This window comes from Orcinus orca, chromosome 7, assembly GCF_937001465.1.
Source record: "Orcinus orca chromosome 7, mOrcOrc1.1, whole genome shotgun sequence".
NCBI lineage: Eukaryota > Metazoa > Chordata > Mammalia > Artiodactyla > Delphinidae > Orcinus > Orcinus orca.
In genome coordinates this window covers 111,803,025-111,827,782 of record NC_064565.1, presented here as the reverse complement: position 1 = coordinate 111,827,782, position 24,758 = coordinate 111,803,025, and the positions used below count along the sequence as shown (strand labels likewise).

The window sequence follows — 24,758 nt, the reverse complement described above, 5'->3', positions numbered from 1 at the left end:
AAGTCTCCATAAAGAGAGTGAATATCTGAAGAACCCACAAATATGGCTCATGCATCTGCCATTTCTGGGAGACATGAAGGATCTATTGTAAGAGGGCCATTCCTGCTCCTTACCACTTCCTTCTCTCCTTCCTCCTCAATTTGAATTAGCTAAAAGCAGCACATACTGAATGGTGTTAGAGAGGAAGTGTGGATGAAAGAAGAGGCTGGCCTTATCCAACTTGCTCACTACAAAGTTTACAGTTTTAATATTATATCAGCTCAGTCTTTTAAATACTGAATGAGAATATCACTGCTGCTGAAAAGGATTAGCACAACTCTGGGGCTTATCTAAGACTTCATCCTGGGGCACAGTAAGAACTATTTGAGAGAACAGGTTTGACAAGGAAGTAAGTAGGAGAAAGAACCCACTGTGCTTAGACTACCCATGCCAACTATTATAATAAATCAAGTATGGCAGTGAGATTTCACAAAATCTCAGAGAACAAAAATCGTAGACTTGGGTAAATATAACCTGGGAAATAAACAAGGTGATAAAGATAAGTATGGAGAAAAAAATGATAGAGATGCTAAAAATATAAGTATATATTTATTTATACTTATTTATATTCTAAAATATATATAACATATAATAATAATATATTTAAATATACTTATGGTGTTAGAAATAATCAGCAGAAATGGAAACAAAATATATCTGAATATGTTTCAACTCCAGAAGGAAAATCTTGCCACCTCTACAGTGCTGTATAAACCCAACAGCAGTATTTTATATGATGTGATGTAAAAGAATGAACAAAAGAAATAAAGTATACAAGAAAAACATTAGTAGAATGGGAGAGGGGTGGGAAAAAGAAGAGAGGTGAAGAAGAGGAAGAAAACAAAGAATGAGATAGAAATGAAAATTACAGAACTTAATTCAGAGAATGGAGGGTCACATATCTCTACTGCACCAGCACGGTGTGGTATGTGCTATTAGTTTGGTTTAAATAACTGTGTTTAGATCTGATGTGATACCAGGAGTCTGGCTTCTGCTTAATTGATTAAGCTCTCTCTTGTCTGTTTCTCCTCATTTGGTTGAGAGCTGCGTTCATCAGTTACAACAAACTTTTCTAACGCTTTCTCTCTTATTTCTCACTCAGGGATGGCTTGTCTCTGGCCACAAAGCTCTGTGTTGCATCCAAGTTCCAGCTCCTTTTATTGCCAAAGGGCCTCAAGCGACAACAAGGGTGGGTTTGAACCAATGGAGAGTCTGAATTTCCCTCTTAAGTTGAGGAAATCAGTGACTTTGGATGAAAACATGGAGAACAAGTAAGCAGATGGCTATTTGTCACTCATAATCATCCTTTCTTTTCTTCCATAGGGATAGAGTTACAACCAGACCCTTGGCTGCCTATCTAGAGATTATATTTCTTAGCCTCACCTCCCAGCTAGCTCTGGCCATGTGACTAAGGGTTCTCCAATAGGACATGAGCAGAAGACTCTGGGTCTTTCCTTTAAAAGAAATAAATGGGTGATATCCCTGTCAAGAAAAGGCAGTAAACAAATCATTTGAATTCTTGAAGAAGAAAACCAAAATAACAGAAGAAATAATTGAAGATAAGTTCAAGAAAAAGTTTTCTGAAATTATTTAAAAAAATGAATATACATATCATAAGTACATGTATTTTCACTCTGTAGCAGAGAAAATTGGCTCCAGTCAACCCTGAAATATATTCCAGCAAACTTACCATACTTTAAAGAATTGAATGGGCAGCCTGGGCAAAACAAGTCATTTTCAAGGGAGAGGGATCTCGTTGGCTATAGAATTTTCCATAGCAACATTTAATGCCACAGAAAAAAAGTACAAGAAGTACAAAATACTTCTAGAAGTAAAGAGTGAGCAAATTATTTTCAGGTATAAATAATAAAAACAAATACTTTTGAATAGGGAAATTCTGGAAATACTGTTCCTATGAGTACTTGTTCCTTTGAGAAGACTACTAGAGGATCCACTTCAGCAAACCAAGACAGGACTGGAAAAATTTTGGCAAAAGGATTAAAATAAAAATGGAGATGAGGTGACAGGCCAGGGCATAAATGTATATGCCCTTACAATATAGAAATGATATAATATAAAAAAAATTGGGAGGAAGGGACAAATATGGGTGGTAGCGCAAGGTCATAGTTTGTTCTACAGCTAGGAGTCAAAGGGTATTATTTGGATAAATAAAGGATAAATATAAAGCACATTTAATAGCTAAGAGGTAAAAATAAAGGGAACATCATGGCCTAAATTGGGTGAGAGGGGAAAGAGAAATAGGACATACACTAATTTTATAAATCTCCTGGGTGGGAAATTAATGGGTTCTGTCTAAAGAGAGGACCAAAGGTATCACATAAAGGTAATTCTAAGAGTAATCACTATAACAAAAGTACAAACCTTTGTAAGTATCAGAAGTATATACTCCTAACCAATGGAAATATGGGAAATGAGCGGGGGCTCAACCATTCATTTCTTTTAAGGGAAAGACCCAAAAGAGGCTCACATTTTTTCTACTCAGATGCCATAGTCGCTTGGCAGGGCAGGGAAAGCTGGGAGGGTTAGTCTCAGCTAAGCAGTCATATGCCCAGCTGTAACCACTACCACAAAAATGCAAACCTTCCTAAGTATCACAAGTACATACATGCACATAAATGCATTGAAGACAGAATGCAGAGTGTTGGCATTTTTAATATCTAAGACACTAGAACAAGATGAATCAACAATATAAATTAATATGGCTTTCAAACACTTTGGTCCTAAAAATAAAAATAGATGGACTTAATTCACTTATTTAAATAAAATATTTTGAGATTAAATTACAAAGTAAACCCCAACTTTTAACCATATACAAAACACTCAAGTAAAAACATATTTTTAAATGTTGAAAATAAATGTATAGACAAAGGTATATTCAGCATACATCAACAAAAAGAAACCAGGAAGTCATGATCTGAATTTCAAAGAAAGTGTGATTCAGGCCAAAAAGTTTTAAGCAAGTAGAAAATACAGGAAATGCCATGAGAGGTAAAAACACTCTACTAGTAGACAATTTTATTGTTATGTCCCTCAGTCCACAGGTGATCAAGTGGACAAAATGAGGAGGCTATGAAAGACTCAAATAATATGTTTTAACAGGGTTGATATTATTGATACATATTCAACTCCATACCCAGAAAATAGAAATAGAGAATGTACGTTTTCTCCCACCCTCTCTTAAGTAACTCTTGGGTCAAAGAGTAAATATAAATCCAAATTGCAGGCTATCTGGCAAACAACAATAATAAAATGTTGCCTATGAGAACAGATGTATTATTTAATTTAAAATAATTCTAGAAAGAATGAAAATATGTATACATACAGCCGATTTTCATTATTCACAGATTCCATATTTGTGAAGTCACCCACTCCCTAAAGTTTATTTGCAACCCCCAAATCAGTACTCAGGGCACTTTCATGGTCATTCATGGTGATGCACAGAACAGTGAAAAATCTGAGTTGCCGGCCGCACCTGTTCCCAGATGAGGCTGAACAAGGCAATGCTCTGTCTCCTTGTTTCAGCTTATTCTGTAAACAAGTTTCCTTTTGCCGACTATTTAGTTCCATGTTTTTCTCACTTTTGTGTTTTCTGTTGGTGATTTTGCTGCTTAAAAGGGCCCCCAAGCCTAGTGCTGAAGTGCTGTCTAGTGTTCCTAAGACAGTGATGTGACTTATGGAGAAAATCTGTGTGTTAGATAAGCTCCGATCAGGCATCAGTTATAGTGCTGTCGGCTGTGAGTTCAACATTGATGAATCAACGTATATATTAAATTAGGTGTCTTTAAACAGAAACACTCAGAAAACAAAGATATATATTTATTGGTTTACAAAAATGTGACCAGAGGCTCACAGGTACCAAACCCTGTATTTCTCCTGGGAGCAAAGGTACAAGATTAGCTATTTTTGTGTTTGGGGTGATTCATGAAACCTATATACCATGAAAAATGAGAACCGGCTGTATATGTATACACACGCACACACACAATTATTTTCAGAGTTCACCCACTTTTTTCATTGTTTTTTATTTCATTTATTATACTTTTCAATCTCAGAATTTCTATTTGGTTCTTTTTAAAACATATATATATATATATATATATAGTTTTGAAACTTGATGAATGAATGTGGGGTGGGGGTTAGGAAAAAGGGAGGAATCAAACACATCTTCTATACTTTTGGCTCAAGCAACTGAGTAGAATTAGTGCCATTTACTGAGATACGGGTGAGCGGTGGTGGATGACAGGTTTGGAAGTGAAATAAAGGAATCTGTTTCATGTGTCAAATTTGAGACTCCAAGTGGAAGTTTGGAGTAAGAAGTTGAACTTATGACTTGGCAGTTCAATAGAGGCATCAAAGGAGGTGAAGTATAATTGGCAGTCATTAACATATTGATGGAATTTATAGCTACCAGACTGGATGTAGTCCCTAGGGATGAAATCTCTGGTACATGCCAACATGTAGATATCAGGAAGCCATGAAGGGACCATCACCACCAATAGAACCACCACTATTGAAACTATCATCAACATCACCAACAAATGACCAGGAAGGAGCTATTAGCAAGTAGGAGACCGTGATGCTCCAGAAGACAAGAGAGTGCATCAGGTTCTCCCAGCTTACTCACCTGAGCACAGTGATGCCAAGGCTTGCCAGGTGCTATGAAGCAAGAGGCAACCAATGACCTCCCAGTCAGAAAGACCATGATCAGGCCACCCTCCGATAAGCTGCACCAGCTCCATCCTCTTGACTGGAGAAACCAGCCTGTTAGGGACAGATCCCTTCAGGTCTAATGCCCAGGCTCCTGGGAAGATGTTTGCCTCCCCATGCACACTGCTCTCCACACCTGCTGCCTACGCCTGCCTCACCCATGAGGTCAGCAGAGCAGCTCATCTATGGTCAATCTGTATAGCCCTCTTGGGAGCCTGTGGTGTAGAGGCAGCCTCACGCTCACAATGAGATCTACAGAGAATCCTCATTAGCCAACAACATCGATTACTACATCACTCTCCATGACAAAGAACTAACTATGAAAAATTACCAACCTTCTAATTGTAGTTTGCTGACATTTCTTTATCCCTCCCTTTATTTTAATGTCTTTTTTTGGCTTTAAGTATACCATCATATATTTGGATTAAACTTTTCACAAACTGATAGAATTAATTTATTCATTTAAATTACTATCCAACACATTCTTGGATGCATCAATATGCAGAAGCTTAACTATTTCTAATGCAGACTCTCTTCTTACCTGCCACACAGCAGGAGGAAGGAATTCCTTTGATGCTAGGAACTTTAACCTGGGGCAAGGACAGACTGGAGGAGGAAATCATTCCAAGTGTTTGGGGTATGACATTGGTCTAACCTGGTGGAATTAGTACTTTTCTGTTTCATCATGGTGGAAAAATACGGAGGTTCCCACGTTGCATTTAGCATGTAAGGTTGCTAGATTGTGGGGCTGTGTCAACAAGTATATGTGTCACTGGGAACCATTGTTGTGACTGGACCCTGGGCTATGTTGCAAATGAGACCCTTGACTCTTTGCCTCTGGGTGAAACTCAGAGTTTTTAAGAAAGGGAAGCTCTGGGTTCACTTCTTTCTTCTCTGGAAGCAGGGGTCACTGTGAATTATCCTGCCACATTATAGGACGAGCTATGGGAACTTCATATGCAGCCAACAGAATTCTATCCAGTCTTTAGCATGAGCACAAGCTTGGCCAAAGTCTTTCAAAATCTTGGCCTCTCTGCTAAAGCCTTCTATACCTCTGTTTTGTGGGATATCCCAAATCTGGTTTTTCCTTCCATTATGCCAAATTCCCATGCTACACCAGTAATGATGCTCAGTTTTGAAGTCTGTTTGTATATCTTCACCCAAAATGGGTACCATGAAGGAAGACTGGGTTTTAGCACTCATTAGTATAGATGTGGTCTGATTTTCCAGGAAAGAGAAGTTGTAGAAGTTTGAGAGTGTGAAATGGGTAAATCGAGCCGTGAAAATTGAAGTGGGATGAGGCTCATAGGATGAGGTCTGGTAAATAGAACGTGTATAAAGAAGAGTCCTCAGTATTTGGAGATCAAAGAAAAACTGTATAAAGTATTTTAATGATACTGGTAATAATATTTAGCCTATAAGTAGTAATGCTTATTAAATATAAGATATAGTTTAAAAAAATATCGTAAACATCCTCACGTAAATGCTGAGCAAATCATTCACATTATGTATTTAGGTGAAGGCAAGAAAGGAAATTTGAAAAAAATGATAAAGATCACAAGCTGATTCAGATTTAGCAAAAAGATGGGAGGCTGAGGTAGAAAAATTGATATACATCTTATTTTACTATTTGTAAAATACTTTCCAGGTCCTTTTTTCTCTATTTCTGCCAACACAATCCAACTCTATGGGCCTGCGTTTCTTACAAGGCTAACTAATCAAATTCCAGAGACCAGATTTTTAAAATGTAAGTCTTCATAACTAACAGAATTACAGAAAAAGGAGGGAAAGTCCCCTCAAACCATAGCTGTAGAAGGAGAGAGAGCAGTCTGTACCACAAAACTAACATAAAGAATTGATTTGACAGTATTAAATTGAGAAATTTCATAAGAAGATAAGTCTTGTAAAATATGGAGATGTGTCTGTTTGTAACCATTACCAATTTGTTCTGTTCTCTGTAATATAAACTTGTCCTTGAAAGAGTTATTTGAAGGGGTCTTGTGATAACCCCCTCATCTGAAATTATTGCCACTTCTTATGAAGACAATTTCTTCAGAAACTTAATTCTGATTGATTGTCTTGATCGTTTGGGGGCCTGGCCATAATATTTTAAGTGACATTTGGATCCTTAAACTATATAGATGCTTGTAAGATTTTATAGTGAATCAGAAGAAGATCCTTGGCATTCTGATTTCCTCATATGCAAATGGATAATAAAATGACCATAGATTTCCTATTTAAATAAAGATTTTGAGAGTCTTGTCTCACTTAAATTTATTCCAGCTATTTTGTAATGGGAAAAAAAGATATTCATAGAGAGAAACAAATGGCTTCGGCATATAAATTTTTTTAAGGTGTATGAAAATTCTTAGTAGAAGAACATTAAATAAGATGTGAATAAATGGGTATAAGTCTTTGTTCTCCCCAAATTAATCTGCAACTTCAACATATTTCTAATTAGAACTTCCAATGAACTTGGGAAGGGAGTGGAGGAATCTTCTTGAGTTAATTTTAAAATTCACCCCCAGTGAATCATCAGTCTGGTGCTATTTCTGAGCTCTCCTTTATCTTTTGCAATTTTCTTGTAAAAGAAAAACTAATATATAGACAAGCGAAGACACTGTGTGATCAAAGTGGTGATTGAAATCATAATGTAATAGTGTAAGGAATATTTTTAAAATTCTCACCTCACATACACACAAATAGGCAAAACTCACAGGGTTTTGGATGTAAATATTAAAAATGATAAGGTACTTCAAATATTCTAGAATCAAATATAGAGCAATATTTTTAAAATCTTCAGCTAGAAGCTGTTGTAAATATGATAGGAAACCAAAGAACTAGAGAGAAAAAAGCTAACAAATTTGATTCCTAAAAATGTATAACTTCTCTAGGACAAAATATTCTATTAACAAACCTAAAAGAAAAACAACAAATGGGACAAAATGTTAGGAACATATAGAATCAAGATTTAATGTACATGTATATCATATAAAGATTTCTATATTCATTCAGCTTGGTAAGAAAAATACAAATACCACAACATGACTGAGCATTCTGTGACAGAGTTCTATGAAGAAGAAAAACCAATGACCAATAACAAATGGAAAATACTCAACCACACTAAAAATGAAAATAGTGCATGTTAAAGCATCCCTTAAAAAGAATTTGTAGTTCAATTTAAAATGTTAAATATTTTAATTTTCTAGGTATGATATAATAATTTTAAGAGGGAAAGTATGCATAGAATTATCCTATTTAGATAAATAAAACTACATTACAAAATGTGTTAACACATGCATAGAAAAATTCTGGAAAGATATATAACAGTGTTTATAAGAAACATTTTAAAATCAGCATAAAAAGCAATGTGAAGATATGAGCATTTTGAAAAAATAGTTACTTTAAAAGGCACTAATTTTTTGTCTTATTAAAGGTATAGAAAATAATAATAAACTTTAGCATTAAAAAATAGTTGGTTTGTAACTGAAAATCGAGTAAATTCTTATGCACTCTTACTTCTTTTCTCACTGTGTTTTCCCAAAGTAGAATTGCTTCCAGTATCCGTGGTATCTAGAAAGTAACAGGTGGTGGTCAGAAACTAAAAATTTTGAAACTGTAAAAAACTGTAAAACTTTGAAAACTCTCTTCACTACTTATGTGCATCAGTTTCCTCATTTATGAAACAGGGATAACAACAGTTATGCTGTTCAGGTTTTAAATTTCTTATGAAGATTAAATGAGATCTTAGTTGCAAAAGCTAATGAGAAATCACTGTATAAATCAGTAACATGCCAGAGAGCATCCTTCAAAACTATATGGTGAGTTCATCAATAGTTGTCTGAGGTCTTTTATTCCTGTCAGGACAAAGGACCGTTTATTTGTCTTTTGAGGCCTTTCCAAGGTTTTGACAAAGTGACACTATTACCTACCAGCAGAAGAGCACTTTTATTTCTTTGCTCTACGGTACTGCCATTTTTACCAGTGTATTTCAACGACCTCATCCATGTATAATCAACAGGACCCATTCTGTTAAACAGAATTCTTTTCTCCCTGCAGCTCCCCAATGGGTCAGTTCAAGCAAATGAAGAGGGGAATGGGATTCTGACATAGACTGGATGTACTCCTTGTCAAAGTATGTTTAGAGTCAAGTGCATCAGGAACTGGAGCTCTGATTTCAGACTCCTGAAATCCTGCAGCACAGGCCCTGTGACCTTCACCTTCCATAACTGGCCCGCCCCCTGTTGTGAGCTGGTAGGAGTTCTCCTTGAACACCGATCACTTACCACAGCTCCCCCAGGGTCTGTGGTGTCTGCTGAACCACCTCTACCATGACCTTGGGTGTCCTTACCCATCATGTCAATGCTTGGCTACTTTCAGTCCTTGCTTCTTGGCTTCTAGACACACTTTTTGAAAAACACATGACACGGGAACATTTCTCAAGTCCTTGGAGCTCTGTTCCTAAGTTACGATTTGTAAAGAATTTTCATTTGCACCCCGCCCCTCACTTCTGACCAGCCACCTTTCACGGACTTCTACATCACAGGGTGACTCTACCTCTGAGGTCGCTTTCTCTTTTGTTGCTTCTCACTGTCCTTGTCCCTTCCTTTTAATCTGCCTTTTCTCTTTTCCTCTTTGCCCAAAATATGTATCTTTGTTTTACTATTTTTTCTTTATATGCTTTTCCCATCCATCCATTAATGACGTTTTTATATACATTTGTACTTACTTTTATGTGACATTATTCTTTTCCAGAAATATTATTTATTACATTTATATGTATATACATAATTCAATTATTAAAATAATTTTTATAGATATTCTCATATAAATACTATAAGAAACTAATTTTTACCAGACAAATTCCAAATGTTGGAAGACAGAAAGTGGACTTTTTTTCTATTCACTCAACAAGTGTGCTGAGCATCTTTCATGTACCAGGTGCTGAGGTGAGTGATGATGATGCATGAAGAGTGAATGCTTGTCAATCTTATGAGCAACCAGGGGACTGACACTTAATGAGTGAGTACATTGAAACATGGAGAATGTTAGGACACAGATTGTACAGGATACTCTGGGGATGCAGAAGGCAGGAGGAACTCGCAGAGTTTGAGATGAGGGACCTCTTCAGGAGGAGGTATCATGGAAGCAGTAGTTAACCAGATTAGGAAGAAAGGTGACTAAGATGATAGTCCCAAATGGATGGAGAAGCATGTGCAAAGGTCTGGATTCAGCAAATACAAGTAACCAAAAGGAGTTTAGTATGTCTGAACATAGAGTGAGAGAATGAGAGGGAATGGTGAGAATGGAGAAAGAAGCAGGAGCCTCAGGTATGGAGCTTTGGAGATCACATGAAGAAGAATTAAATTATTCCTAAAGAAAATTAAGTGATATTTGGCTAGTATGTAGGAAATCAGCATGAACATAATTGCATTTTTGAAAGATCAATTTAGCTAAATCACTTAGAATGTGTTTGGTGGGAACAGTGTGAGGAGGAGGACAAATAAGGAGCCTGTAGACCTAGTTCAAGTGAGAAGTGATATAGATATGGACGAGAGTGCTGGCATGGAGATGGAAATAAATGGACAGGGTGGAGACATATAAAAGGAATAATTGATAGAGTTAGGTGACAGATGGGGTACATCAACTGAGGAGATGGCTGTGTCATGGATGACTCTGAGAATTTCAACTTGAAAGAATGAGTCAGTTAAGTGGTTTAGAGATAGCAAACACTGGAGGAGTAGATGCTTTCTTTAGGGGGCAAAATGATGTGCTCAGTTTTAAAAGTGTTGAGTCTGAGAGACATCTAAGTGGAGAAGTCTAGAACCTTCAGGACCTTAGCCAGAGGCCTTTCTGACACTTGGATAATTGAGTTTGGAAGCTTAGAAGGCAGAGCTGGGCTGGAAATGTGTGTTTAGGAACCATTAGATTGTAGATGGTGATTGAAACCCTAAGAGTACATGAAACCCCTTTGGTGAGGTACCTTGTAATCTGGGTGAGTTACAGGAGCCACTTTGATACCTGGGGACACCTTACCCTGAAAACTCACTGCTAGTGTGAACCACCCCTTGTGCCAATGTTGCTTTTGTCTCATGGTCATCTCAGATCCCACAGTTTCTCCATCTCTCTCCTTTCTTTCTTTTACACTGCCCTTTTCTCTCTCTACCACTTTTCTCTCATCTTTTAACCCTTTATCTATGCAGTTATCTCTGTGTCTCATCTTTATTCCTCTCCATTGATTGCTTCCTGTATGTATCTCATTTGGTCTAGTTTTTTATGCTTCTGTCTCTGGATCTAGTTTTACCGTTGAAGTACTCCTCTTTATATTGTCACATCACTTTCTGTTTTCTCTTTGCTTCAGTTTGTTTCTCTTAATCTTATCTTGATCTTTTGGCTTAAAAAAATTACAATCTTTGTGTTTATCTGTATTTTCTTCAACCACATTTGGCTTCATCTCACAGTTTACCACTTTCATTGTCACCATCTGCCTGCTTTTTTGACACTGACCACACTATTGACTATTATTACTTCTGCCAGTTCTCTATGAGTTTTCTACATCACAGGACTGTCCATCAGTCACAGACTTTATTATCATGTTTCTGGTGAACTTCCTAGAGGTATCTTGAAAATTATCCATCTTCCTCTACAAAACTTCCCAATCTCGTGATATTTGGATCTCATGTCCACTTAGAAAAACTTGACACTTACTCAGATATCTTTTAATTTGAAGAAACTTACTCAGATATCTTTTCAGCCTAATTTTTCAATTATTTCTCCTTGCATTATCCACTTAGCGTCACCTCCCTCCACCCAGAAGCTGAGCTCTTCTTTCTCTTTTGGCTCCTTCAAACCTGTTGAAAACAGTCCAAATCTGTGCACAGGCCTGTCTGTATATGAGTATGTGTATTGGTGTGCGCATGTATGGCAATGTTTTGGGGGAGAGATAGGTAAAGAAGGAAGAGCTTTTCCTCTGTGCAGACAGTAAAACAAAGATAACTGAGAACTAGTATCACAATTGGCTTTTCTATCACATGCTAATAGATTGGCATCTCTTCTGAGTCTCTTCCTCTATTTATTTTTAGAGCTTTGAATCCACAGGACATTGAAGGGAAATAAGGAAACAGCAGACTGTAGATGGCGACCAGGAAACAGACTTTGATGTGGTCATGCTGATCAATGTTCGAAGCTCAGATGGGCTGAAGAAAAATACACCTGTCCAATGACTACACCTCATATCCAACAGAGATTTTCTCTGTCTCTTTCAATCTAGCCACACCTTCTCCTCCTCCTTTTCTTCAATTTTCTGCCCATCTGTGAACTTCTCTGTCCCTGATTTCTCTTAACTTCTGTGTTGATTTCTCTCATTTCATCAGTTATACTCTTAATATCTGTTCATTTTATTTCTCTGTTCATCCTTTTTGGCATTATCCTTCTAGGTGTTCTGTATATCATACAACTTGTTCCATTCCTACCCTCTCTGTTTCTTTATGGTTTTTGCTTTTTCCCTCTCAATCTGAATATATATTTCAAAATCCACACCAATACTGGTGATTATATACCCACCAATATATATACATATATATGTATATATGTGTGTATATGTATACACACACACACACACACACATATATATATATACACACATATGTATGTATTATCGTTGCTGAATAAGTCTTCTTGCATCAGGCACTGATACATTCCCCTGTGAATATGCCAGGTCCCTCGTATCCCCTCTTTGGACTCTGATCATGTGACACAGCTCTTATCTTCCTGCCGGTTACATAAAATAGCCACCCTTTCTTACCCTTATACATTTGTACATCTATTTCCTCATCCTAAAATGAGGAAGCAAGAGCTAGCCTTCCTAAGACTTAAAGATTTTGTGGTAACAGAGTAAGATCTCATTTGCCAAAGGAATTTAAAGTATCATGGTACAATCCAACTACAATGTGATGAATATCTGTCACAGACTATACTAAAGTTTGAGAATGGTGGATCTGAAGCTTTTATTTCTGTCTATAATTACACAGAAGGACCAGTTGTCTTTTGAGGCTTTTACGATTACAAATGACATTAATGTCAACCAGTATATCACTATAGAAATCTAGGATCTTAGTGTTAGCAGGCATGACAGTAAGTGTTTAAAAAGAGACCATCATTTTGGTGATTATTTCTGCTATAGGAATATAAAATTACATACATTTAGTAAATATGAGTCATTCTATTAAACATGAATTTATAATAATTTCCTGCCTCTTTCCATTTTCTAAAATCCGAAAAGTAGTTCCCAGGATTAACTGGATACAAGGTAGTCAAGGTCTCAGAATAAAATGCACCAGGAAACAGTGTCTTTTCATTCCTGACATTCTGCAGGCCAAGGCTTGGCATCCTAATCTTCTTTACCTGACCCATTTCTCAGGAGTGAGCTAGACGTTTCCTGAGGCTCATCTTCGTTACTCAGTTCTGAAGTGTCACCACTGCTGATCCCTGCAGAAAGAAGTAAAATTCCTTTACAGTCTCAGCCTGTGTCCTAGGACCTATACAGCATGGAGTTCTTTAAAAGGAAATCTGGAAAGGGGAAGCTTATGTAGAAGAGGTAGGAATATTCCTACCACCAGGCCCCCTACGGCTCCATCTGACCTCCTGGTCAAGGTTGCTCCAGGGACCACCCCCAAGGCCGGGACTGGACACAACTTTGCCATGGAAGGCACTTGCTTTGGTCACTTCTTTACCCTTTCCTCTTGTCTGCACATACTTCTGCTTCCACTTTGTTTCTTATCCAGGGGGACCGTGGAAGCAACATTTTCAAGATGTCAGAGCCTCCATCAGCTGGGCCCTCAGTGAGCACCCCTCCACCCTGGGAACCACTTTATCCTTTTATGTGAGTGAAGAATAAACCTGTACTGCACTTGTGACACTGAACTTCTTGAGGCCTACAAGTAACATCAATTAGCCCAGCTCACCTAATTCAACATGTATAATGTGAATCGTCTAAAATGCCAACAAGTTTATCATTTGATTTTAAAGGATATTACCAAAAATTTGAATGAAGCTTTTGTAGCAAAGAAAGATATTTGTTACAGCAAGAGTTTTGATTGTTCTTACGTCTTTTCCTGTTGCTTATGCTGCAAATTGATGTGTTTTCAGTATCCCAAGGATCTAGGAAGGAAAGGAAAATACAACCAGTAATCTATATCTAAAAGAGTAGTAAATCTTATGACTACTCACACTGTAGACAGGATTTGGACTATAAAGACACAATGATGACCATTTCTGTCTCTTCCTGTCTAAAGGAAGTGAGCTCTACCAAATGGAGCAAAGGCCCCCCCAGTCCTTTAGCCCTAATTACAAAGTCAAAGAAGTTTTGAAAGCCAATATTTTTTCACAGGTTTGTACTAACTAGTTTGGCAATGAATCTGGACTTCAGCTGCCATGAGTCCAATAAAATATTTATCACAGTTGTTGTGAATTCGCACAATTTGCTGCAGGAACACTAATACAGTATATTTGAGAATGAGATTCTGTCCCAGACCCTACTAGAGTGTTTTATAACAAATAGGATATACACCACACTGTCTTTCTAAAATAATAAAACATCATATCTTACATCTGGCTTTAAAGATTTTGAATAAACGATTATGAATTTTTGCTAAGAGTCCAGGTTGTTAGTTCTGACTCTTCCAATAATTGTCCATATGTGATGTGTAAAGATCCTTAAATGTTTATGTGCTGGAGTTTCCTCATCTGTGAAATGAGGGAACAAGAGTTTTCTGACCTACCTTTTAGGTTGTTGTAAACATAAAATGATACCTTATTTGTGAAGATGTTTTCAAATATCACTATACACGCCAATGTCATGTTGCAGGTAATGCTGGGTTCCTACCTGGCTCTGCCTTTTACTCTCCATGTGAGTTCATAAAAGACCCTCAAACATTACCAACTCCAGTTTCCTCATCTATAAGCCTGGAATAACCTGGTTACCCTAACTCCCTGTTAAGGTTTTTGTAAAAACAAAGGGAAGCTTTATTTATAAAAACCCTATGAGAAATCACCATGTAAGCCAATGATTTAGCTATAATTGGGGTTTGAGGGTATTTGGTCTTAAGCTATTTTTCCATCAATAATTTAATAGAAGCACAAATTATTCTGTGAAGTCTTTCTAAGTTGGGGACTAATGACAATATTAACAACATATAGAGGAATGCTGTGCTTAGTGTGCTCCGTAGAATGAAAGCATGCTGAGGAAGAAGTACACTATTTCCACTCTTTAGCATTAATAGTTACGATAGTGTGTAGTAAAAGGTATAATTTTACTAGCATATTTTTGCTACATCTTCAATATATCAATTGACTGGGCTCATCCAGTTAAACAACAGTTTATATACAATGCCTTCTTGCCTCCTTCCACTTCCCAACAGGGCCAGAAAAGTTAAATGTGGAAAATGATATCTTAGAATGAATCAAATCAAGGCATGTGGAGAATGCTCAGAATAAGATTCACCAGGAAAACAGAGCTCTGGGTTTACACTCGGGATATTTGCTGTCCATGGCTGCAATCCTTATCTTCCTACATGAGCCATCTGGGATCATGAGCAGGTGGCTTCTCTGGCCCCTCCTCCCTCACTTGGTTCTAAAAAGTCAAGGTTATTGGTCACTGCACAAAGGAACAGGATTCTCAAGGGGTTTGGGCGTGTGACCAAGGAACCCATTCAGCAGGAATTTCCCTCATGAGAAAACTTGCAGAAGTCTTGAAAAGCCATGCGAGGCATGGCCTGCACCCAGGCCACTCTGGGCTGCCTTTCTAAGTCATCTGCTGTGTAGGTTAGTGATGTTCCATTCCCTGTTCCCAGAGCAGAGACAATTCAAATGCAAGGGGCAACTTTGCTCTGCTTGAACCTTACCCTCCTTCCCTTCTCTCTCTTCTACTTCTGACCCCTTCTGTTGTCTTTTCAAGCTTCCTTCATCTGCTGTTTCTCATGTAGGGTACCTTGGAGACCTTGTGTTCAGGACCTTGTGTGAGCCTACTCTCCTCACCTCCTCCCACCCCCTGCCAACCTGGTGCCCTCCTGAACTATTTGCAAGCCTGGGGAATAATTTTCTCATGTGTCTGAGCCATAGATGTGTTTTAGGGCTATCTTCTAGAGCAGTCTTCCTACCAGTACTAAGACAAAAGTGTGCCCTAAAAACTGCAACAAATCTATATTTTACTTTGATAGATCTAGTGAGCAATTAGATTGAGTGTATTATTTAAAATATTGCTCTTTTGTAACACCAAGATCAGGTAACATTTTATTTTTTCTTAGGACTGTTCCTAGTGTGTTTCCATAAATAGGTATGTTTCTGATATTGTCTAGGTCTGAAAAGTAGAAAGGGACAAAAATTCACCAACTGTACACTACAGAGACACAGATCTTATGGCAACTCAGGCTACCCATAGGATTGAGGAAATAACATTTTGATAATCATTTCGAGCTTCAATTTTACAAGAAAATAATGCAGAATCCAGGACGCTAGCCTTGTTATTCCCTTCAGTCTCCCATGAGACTTTGTAGAGAACTTGAAACGTTTATGTGATTGTGTTTCCTCATCTAAAAGCAAGGGTTACAGTGTCCATCCTGCTTAGCCCTTAAGGTTGTCGTAAGATATTGTTTGCAAAGGTCCTTTGAAAAATCACTGTATATGCCATGACTTGTTGAAGAATTCTGTCAAAAACAATCCTTTGGGTTTCAGAATGCCTTACATGAAGTCTTTATTTCTGCTAACACTAGGTAGCTGGACAAGTTATGACATGATTCAAATTTGTGATCATATGATAATATGACCTTCCAGTAAAGGAATACAGCCCACCCTTGAACAATATGGGTTTGAACTGCACAGGTCCACTTAAACTCAGATTTTTTCCATACTAAATACTACAGCAGGACTTCCCTGGTGGCGCAGTGGTGGAGAATCTGCCTGCCAATGCAGGGGACAAGGGTTCGATCCCTGGTCTGGGAAGATCCCACATGCTGCAGAGCAACTAAGCCCGTGTGCCACAACTACTGAGCCTTCCGCACCACAACTAGTGAAGCCCACACACCTAGAGCCCGTGCTCCACAACTAGAGAAAGCCCCTGCTCAGCGACGAAGACCCAACACAGCCAAAAAAAAAAAAAGAAAAAGAAATTAAATACTATAGCACTAAACGATCCACAGTTGGTGGAATTCATGGATGCCACCTGCGTGTATGGGGGCTGACTCTTAAGTTATAGGCAGATGTTTGACTGCACTGGAGGTTGGTGCCCTTAACCCGCGCATTGCCAACCGTATTTAGCTTTCTGTTCTTTGTAGAAATCACTGCATAAATCCACCACTTCATAGGCATAGCAACTGGTAGGTTTTTTTTTTTTGGCTGCGCGCAGGCTTTCTCTAGTTGCGACGAGTGGGGGCCACTCTTTGTTGCGTTGCACGGGCCTCTCATCGCGGTGGCTTCTCTTGTTGTGGAGCACGGGATCTAGGCACACGGGCTCAGTAGTTGTGGCACGTGGGCTCAGTAGTTGTGGCGTGCGGGCTCTAGAGCGCAGGCTCAGCAGCTGTGGCGCACGGGCTTAGTTACTCCGCGGCATGTGGGATCTTCCCAGACCAGGGCTCAAACCCGTGTCCCCTGAATTGGCAGGCGGATTCTTAACCACTGTGCCACCAGGGAAGCCCACAGCTAGTAGTTTTAAACACACTCATTACTTTGCTGGCCTATTTCTACTATATAATCAATATAGGGTACATATATTTATTAATGGGACCCAATAGTTAATAGGCCTCATCCTCAGATATAGATTTCATATCTCTCTGCATTTCCCATAAAAGTCCAGTAAAATAAAGACAGAGAATAGGATTCCAGAGTAAACTGGAACCATGCTACAGAAGGGGCTCAGAATAAGATGCTCAGGAAACAGTGACTCTAGTTCAGGTTCCTGCAGCCTAGGCCTGGCTCTCCCACTTCCTTACCAGACGCCTTTCTCAGTGCTGATGTGGAGGGTTCTGGGGACATGTCTCCATCACTGGATTCTGCGGAGTCCTCACTGCTGATCACTGCACAGAGGAACAAAACCACTTAGGATCTCAGGGTGGAGCCCACACAGCAGGAAACCTCAGAATGAGAGCACTAGGAAGATCTAGAAGCTAGGTTAACTCAAGGCACCGTGACCTTTGCTTGAATGTGTGTGACCTGCAGGTTTCTCCAGGTCCTGCACAAAACGTGATGATATTCACAGAGGGCAGCTTTGCCCATTCTGCCAACACTCTTCTTCCCCCACCCTCATTCTGCCTCTTACCACCACCCTCAATCTACCTCTGACCCTCTACTTCATTCTACCTCTTTCTTTCATTCTTATTTTATTTCTTTACCTTCCTCTTGGCTTGGCCAATTTTCCCTACTTATGCCTCTCTTTCTGGGGATGGTATCTCTTTATACCTCGCTTTGTCTTCATGTGTTTCTCTTCCATCTCCTCTCTTGAATACCTTGGGTCTCTGATTTTTTTCCCTTTTCTTTATCTTGTACCCCCATACTTTCCTCTCTTGCTTTAGAAATTGTCTCTTGGACATCAATACTTATTATTTACCCCTTTTGTCTTTTGCTATTTTTCCAGTTCCTGGGGAATCTCTTCTGCTAAACTCACTGCACAGGGCACTGGTTCCCTCCCCTTCCTGCCTCTGTCCGTGGCCACCAGCCTCGGACCTGCCCCAGCCTCTTGCCCTGTTCCTGTGATTCCTGCTCCACACTGTGTCAGCCTTACCTATTACATCAGGTGCCTGGTTACAGTCAGTCCTTGCTTGGGTTTGCCATTCAACTTCGGGGTTAAAAAATGGCTTTTCCTTCTTTATATCCACCAGAAGGACAGAACAGGAATTGATTTGAAATCCATGGTTGGGTAGCGTTGCTTCTGGATCAAATTGTAATGAATGAAGAATTTTAATTTGGCACTCCAAAAGGTAGTAAGCACTGTTCATTAGCATTAACAGCCTTCTCCTTGTAATTCCACTGCAGGAGGGAGGCTTCACCCCGACCCTTCTCCTTGCTGCTGTTCAACTCTGTCCCTTTCTTTGTGTCTCTCTCAATTCTCAGGTTTGTTTTTACTTTCTTTTCACTTACTTTTCTCATCTTTTGATGATTTTTCGCTTTTCAAAAATAAAAATCACAATTGCAGTATAACCCATAGATAAAAATGCATAAATCATAAGTTTTGAATTATCACAGAACAAGCATATCTGGGTAACCATCACTTTGGTCAAGTAATAGGAGATTACTAACACTCCAGAAACTTCTTAGAGATGCCCCACTAACTGTCCAGATGTATCTTGCTCAAGTTAACCACCACTTTGACACTTTTAATACCATAGATGATTGATTTTACTAGTTCAAAATTTATACAAATTTATATAAGTGGAATCATTCACTCTTGCTCTCTCTCTGTGTCCCTCTGGCTTTTCAGGGGCAGGGGTGGATTTGGCTTCTTTAGTCAACATGTGTGTGATAGTCATCTGTATCCATTTCGTATATTTATCTTCACCACTATATAATATTCCTTTATAGAAATTATCCATTAAAAAATAAAACCATAAAATATCCATTTTTGCTGGCTCAAGCTCTAGAATACTATGAATAATGCTATGATGAACATTCTTTTGTATGTGTTTTGATGAAGATAATATGCATTTCTGTTGATCTGTTGAGGAATGTAATTGCTGAGTCATAGGCTATGTGTAAAGTTAGGATTGACAGAAGTGACAAAACCATGGTTGGCTTAATCCACTAAGTTTTGGGACTATTTTTTTATACAGCAATAGATAAATGATACAGCTTCCAAATAGAGATGTCCATCAGATCTTTGAATACAGATCTTCAAGCACTTGGAGGAATGAGTCTAGAGATAGGTCTGGCTGGAGATGTACATCTAGGAATCAATAGATGATGGATGGTACTGAAACCATGGGGAGGGTGAGATGCCTGAGGAGAGGACTATTTTTATCTGAGGGGGTTACAGGGCTATTTTGATCATTGCAGATACCTTACCCTTCTCAATGGTATTAGGAACAGTCCCTTGTGTCTTCTTTTTTGATGACTGTCTCCTCAAATGGGGCAATGTCTTGATTTGTCTCCTCTCTCTGTTTGGCCCACTCTCTACCAATTTTTAATTAATTGTCCTTTAAGTTATTCTCTTTGTGCCTCTCCTACCCCCATTTTTCTATTTATTGGTATTCTTTTTCATCTGTATCTTTCTCTATTCATCTCTTTTCCTCTACATTTGTAATCACTGTCCCCAGGGTCCAGCAGGGTCTAGGACCAGGCAAAGGAGGTGCCTGGGGCACACAAATGTGCCAAGGGTAAGATAATCCTTATACGTGCCCCAGGGTCTCACCCTAGACCTGACCCTGCTGTCCCATACCTGCTTTTTCAATGTATCCATTCTCCGTTACGTTTCCTACTTTCTCCTACTCTATCCCTGTTTCTTAATTATTATTATGACCTGCGTATGTCTCCTCTATATCAATTTTGTCTTTCTATATATTTTCCTCATTTAAGCATTCAAATCATCACCAAAGTTCTCCCTGTGTGCCACTGTCCAACAAACCACATCCCTCTACCTGCCACTTCCTTCTAAAAGGCCCTTCACCTGGGCTTCCTTACTTGCAAATCTGACCTGCAACATCTTACATGATTTACATGTTTCTGTTATAACCTCTGAAAAGGAAGTTGCAACTTATTTCTTTTCATCACCTCCACAACATGGCATTATTTTGATTCCATGTCAATTTATCTAAAATCTATCTCACTCTTGTACTTTGTTATTTGGTGCTCCACAGTCCACCTTTTCCTATTCTTCCTCTTTGCATTCTCTTCCCAGGGACACCCCATCCACTAAAGAGCTCAGCTCTCCTTCTCCCTCGCAACTTACACCTGCTAAAATCAGCCAGAGGTTGTGGAGAAGGCTGTGTGTCTTGGACAGTGTTAGGATTGGGAAGGGGTGTATTGGTATGGGAGAACAAAGGAGAGCTTTTACTCTCATAGAAAAACAAAGATGTAATTAGAAAATTGGTAAGTAATTACTTTCTTCCTCATAAGGCAATGGGCTGGGTGTCTCTTTTCTTGCATCACCATTATTTGATTGGATAGGTACTTGTTCGCAGGACTCTGAAGATAAAAAAGACCACAGAGACTTGCTTTGCCCTGTTTCCATTTTCTTGCATTTCATCCGACTTCTCTTTCCTTCTTATGTTTCTACTTATAGCCTGTCTGCGTATATTGCCACCTTCACCCCGTGAAAGTACCATGTTTCATTGATTCTGGAGCCGATCTCTCCCTGACTTGTTCGACTTTTGTTTCTGTCTCTCTTCCCCGGTGGGGCTCTGCAACTCTTTGCCTTCTGTCTCTTAGTTTTTCCTTTCTCACTTTCTTCCTCCAGGTCTCTCCCATCAATATATCAGGCCCCATTCCTGCCCTCTGTGTATCTGTGTGATTTTCCCCTTCTTTGTTAATAGATGTCTCCTTGAGTGGTGCATTACTTCCTTCTCTGCCACTAGTCAGGACCTCTTGGCCATTCCACACTCACGCAAACCCAGCCAGTCTTACCTGCTGGTTCAGACTCTTGGGCACATTGTTCATTTGCTTGTTGGCTTTCTAGTGCATCGATTGGGTCACTGGTTGTATCTTGCCTCGTTGCATTTATCTGTTCTGTTTCACAGAGGTGATCCGAGAGTGCATTTTCAGGTGAGGTCATACCTAAATCATGTTTTGATTCATCATACTTTGTTTTCCTCTGGCATCAGTCAGCATCCAACAGGAAAATACAAACATTTTTAAGCTTTTAAAGCAGAGGAAATTTAATCCAGGGATTGGTTACTTGGTGAATGGAAGAGCAGAGAAGATCAAGTGGAAGAATGCAGCAACCTGAAGCACAGTCAACAGAAAGCTATGGGAGGGACGGAGGGTGGGCTCATGGGCTGAGGTCACTGGGTAGGCAGAAGCTGGACCGTGGCTGGCCTGCCTGGTGGAAGGTGGAGTCAAGGCTGTGATGCAGCCACTCCTAGAATTGCCACTGGAGATAGTGGTGGGGCAACACCTGGCTTCTCCCTTATTCCCACTCTCTTACTAGGGTCTCCCACGTTAGGAGCCCAGCGGGGAGCCAGAAGCAAGGGGAGCTGGCAAGCAAGTCCGCAGGGGCCAGTGGCCAGAGAGCAAGGGCAGAGCAGGGGAGGGTAAGGAATGAGGCCCTGGGTAAACCACCCAGGACCGGCACACACGCCCTTCCCCCATGGCAAACCTTCTCTGCTCATTATTGATTCCATCCACCCATCCCACTCTGTTCCCACCGGCCTCAATAATGTATGAATACATAGACATATTTTTCAGTGCAGTGTGGATTTTTCTCATTTAGTGCTTTTCTAAACAAAGTAATTTACGTAAAGCATGATTTAAAATTATTTCCCAAGGTTTTAATACAGAACGTGGGTCCTGGTGCATGCTTTGTGCCACATCCTGGTGGGCATGAGACACAGCCCTTCCTGTCCCTGTGCATGTCACAGCCCACCGTACTTGTTGGGTCACGCTCTTGGACACACTTATTGGTGGCCTGTTGTGTATCATTTGGGTCCTAGGTTGAAGTTTCTCTCTTCATTGCTCGCCATCACTGAGATGCTCTGGGATTCCACTTCCTGGCAGGGTTGCCCCCAGACCACACTGTGAGTTTTAAAGAATTTCATTGCCTCCTCCCTCCACTCCCCCCCACCCCCCGCCACACACACACATGTAGAATCCCTTCTCTCTGCTCCTTACTCGTCGCAGTTCCATCCACTCACCCCTTCCTGTTCCCGCCAGCTGTACGAATAGATGAATGGCTAATATGTATTCATACATTTTGGGGTATTTTAAAATGTTAACTTTCTGAATAAGTGTGATTTGGTAAAAGTATAACTGTGTTTTCAGAAATCACTCTGAAAGTTTTTTCTTTTCTAAAAATGTATTACTAATTTAGAACATTCTTTCTTAAATAACACATCCCGACTGGAAGCTACATAATAAGAGCCTTTCATATTGTGGGAAGTTCCCTGAGACTCTTCTATGTTCCTTAATTCCTAAGGAGAGTCATGGAATAAAGATTTATAATTTATTATAGACTAGTGTGCTCTAAGCATGGGGAAACTATGACCCTCAATTTATCTTCCTGGGCCAGAAGTTGGTATTGCTTTTATCACTGCTTTTCCAGCCTGGGGAATCAGTAAATCCAACGGACATCTGTGAGAGAAGAAAATCCCAAAGTTTACTATAATGGTTAAAAGCTTAGACTCTGGCACCAGATACAAATAATGATGATAATTAAATGTAGTAATAATAACAAATGCATGGAACACTGATGAACCCCCAGGCATGATTGTAAGTGCTTTACATGATATGACTTGTTTAAAATCCAGCACCCTCTGAAGTAGGTACTATTATCATGTCCTTTTTAAAGATGTTGAAACTGAGGGACAAAAAGAGGTAGTCCCTTCCCTGAGATCGCGAGGTAGAATTTGAAGCTAGGCCATGGACACCTGAATTCCTGCTGTGACGCTATTCACAGCAGAGTTCAATCCCAATTCTCAGTTGGGTGACCTTGTGCAAATAACCAAACTCTCTAAGCTGATACTTTTTCCTCTGAAAAACAAGGGTAATATACACCTCATTTTCAGGTTTGAGGGAAGATTAAATAAACTATTAGCTGCATCAATATACAGTATACTGTGATCGGAAAAATCAAATCATTATGATTGATGTTTTAGATTAACAATATATTGTTTTGTACCAGTATTTTTTACTCAGGATCAAACACGTGCTGAATACCTAGTATCAGTCATTCTGGGTAATGCATTTGCATCATTGTTCCATTTCATAGCCTCATGACAGATAGGTATGATGATCCCTACATTACAAATGAGAACACTGAGACTCAGGGAAATAATAATATTTTAAATAATAACACTATTAAGAGTGTTATGGGCTAATGGAGGTCAAGCGCTGTAAGCAGTGGTTATTGGTTGCTAAAGTACCAAAGGTTTCTTTCGGACGCCTGCCTGGTGTTTGGAGGGCAGCTCCTGGCCTCTGCTCCAGGGATGGAGGGAGAGGGTTTGCACGGGAGGCAATTGGTGTCCATGGCCCTGGGTGAGGGACCCGGCAGGGGAGGTACCCTGTCCCCTGAGGAACGCTCATCACCTGCTCCCCCGCCACTGTGGCTGCAGCACTGACCACTGCTGCACATGACATCAAAGCACTGAGGTCGCTGCCTGATCAAGCAGGACAGAGCAGAAAACTGTGAAGCCAGGCACCTGGGCAAAAGGTCCAGGCCCAGAGCCTTCAGGGACTGGCAGCAAGTGCGTTTAAGGAGCGTGGAAGGAGCCACCCTCCCAGGCAACCCAGAGTACGAAGACTCTGTTATCTAAATCCTCGGAGAAATTGCAGATGCAAAGACTGACAATTTTTTGATACAAAGCAGCAGCCACTCCGCCCCCAGAACAGTCCAGAATGGGACACAAGCAGCAAAGCATCATAGAACAGAGTCAAGAACAGACCATCATAAGATGAGGACTCTCTGCAACACCAAGTCCGGCCTTGACAGGAGTTTTCCCAAGTTCCTAGGGGGGAAAATTAAAAGTTTATCTCAGATATTGAAGTATGGGCTGTGCCAACCTCCCCTAATCCCTTTTTTATAGGTAAGAAGTTTAAGAGCCCCTGCAGATATCAATACAGAGACCATCTGGACCTGGTGGATCTCATCCAACTCTTGTAGTCAAACTCCAGTCCATAGACTGGAAGACAGGTCAGCGGCACCCTGGCTGAGAGCGCCTCGGCCAGGCCATCTCCCTGGGTGACCTCCACCAGCCATTCAGTAACTAGTGATGGCTTATCTTGACTCCCACAGTCATAGTGAACTTGCCTGTGTCCCCAGAGCTGCCCCTGACTGGTGGCCTTCCCTTACTTCCTGC

General features: G+C 39.8%; 1 protein-coding gene across 2 annotated transcripts in view; it reads right to left on the bottom strand.

Moving 5' to 3' along the window:
- The window catches only part of SP100 (SP100 nuclear antigen), an 87,859-nt gene that overhangs the window by 21,076 nt on the left and 42,025 nt on the right, over positions 1-24,758 (bottom strand). The window contains exons 5-12 of one of the 2 annotated variants that reach the window (XM_033425663.2): positions 24,345-24,407; positions 21,373-21,522; positions 20,851-20,934; positions 18,539-18,685; positions 17,751-17,834; positions 13,873-13,926; positions 13,171-13,254; positions 8,287-8,340 (exon numbers count right to left, since the gene is read on the bottom strand). In XM_033425663.2, coding sequence (XP_033281554.1) covers positions 8,287-8,340; positions 13,171-13,254; positions 13,873-13,926; positions 17,751-17,834; positions 18,539-18,685; positions 20,851-20,934; positions 21,373-21,522; positions 24,345-24,407 — 720 coding nt within the window. The remainder of the gene's footprint in view (positions 1-8,286; positions 8,341-13,170; positions 13,255-13,872; positions 13,927-17,750; positions 17,835-18,538; positions 18,686-20,850; positions 20,935-21,372; positions 21,523-24,344; positions 24,408-24,758) is intronic. The other variant, XM_033425667.2, reaches the window with a different exon arrangement.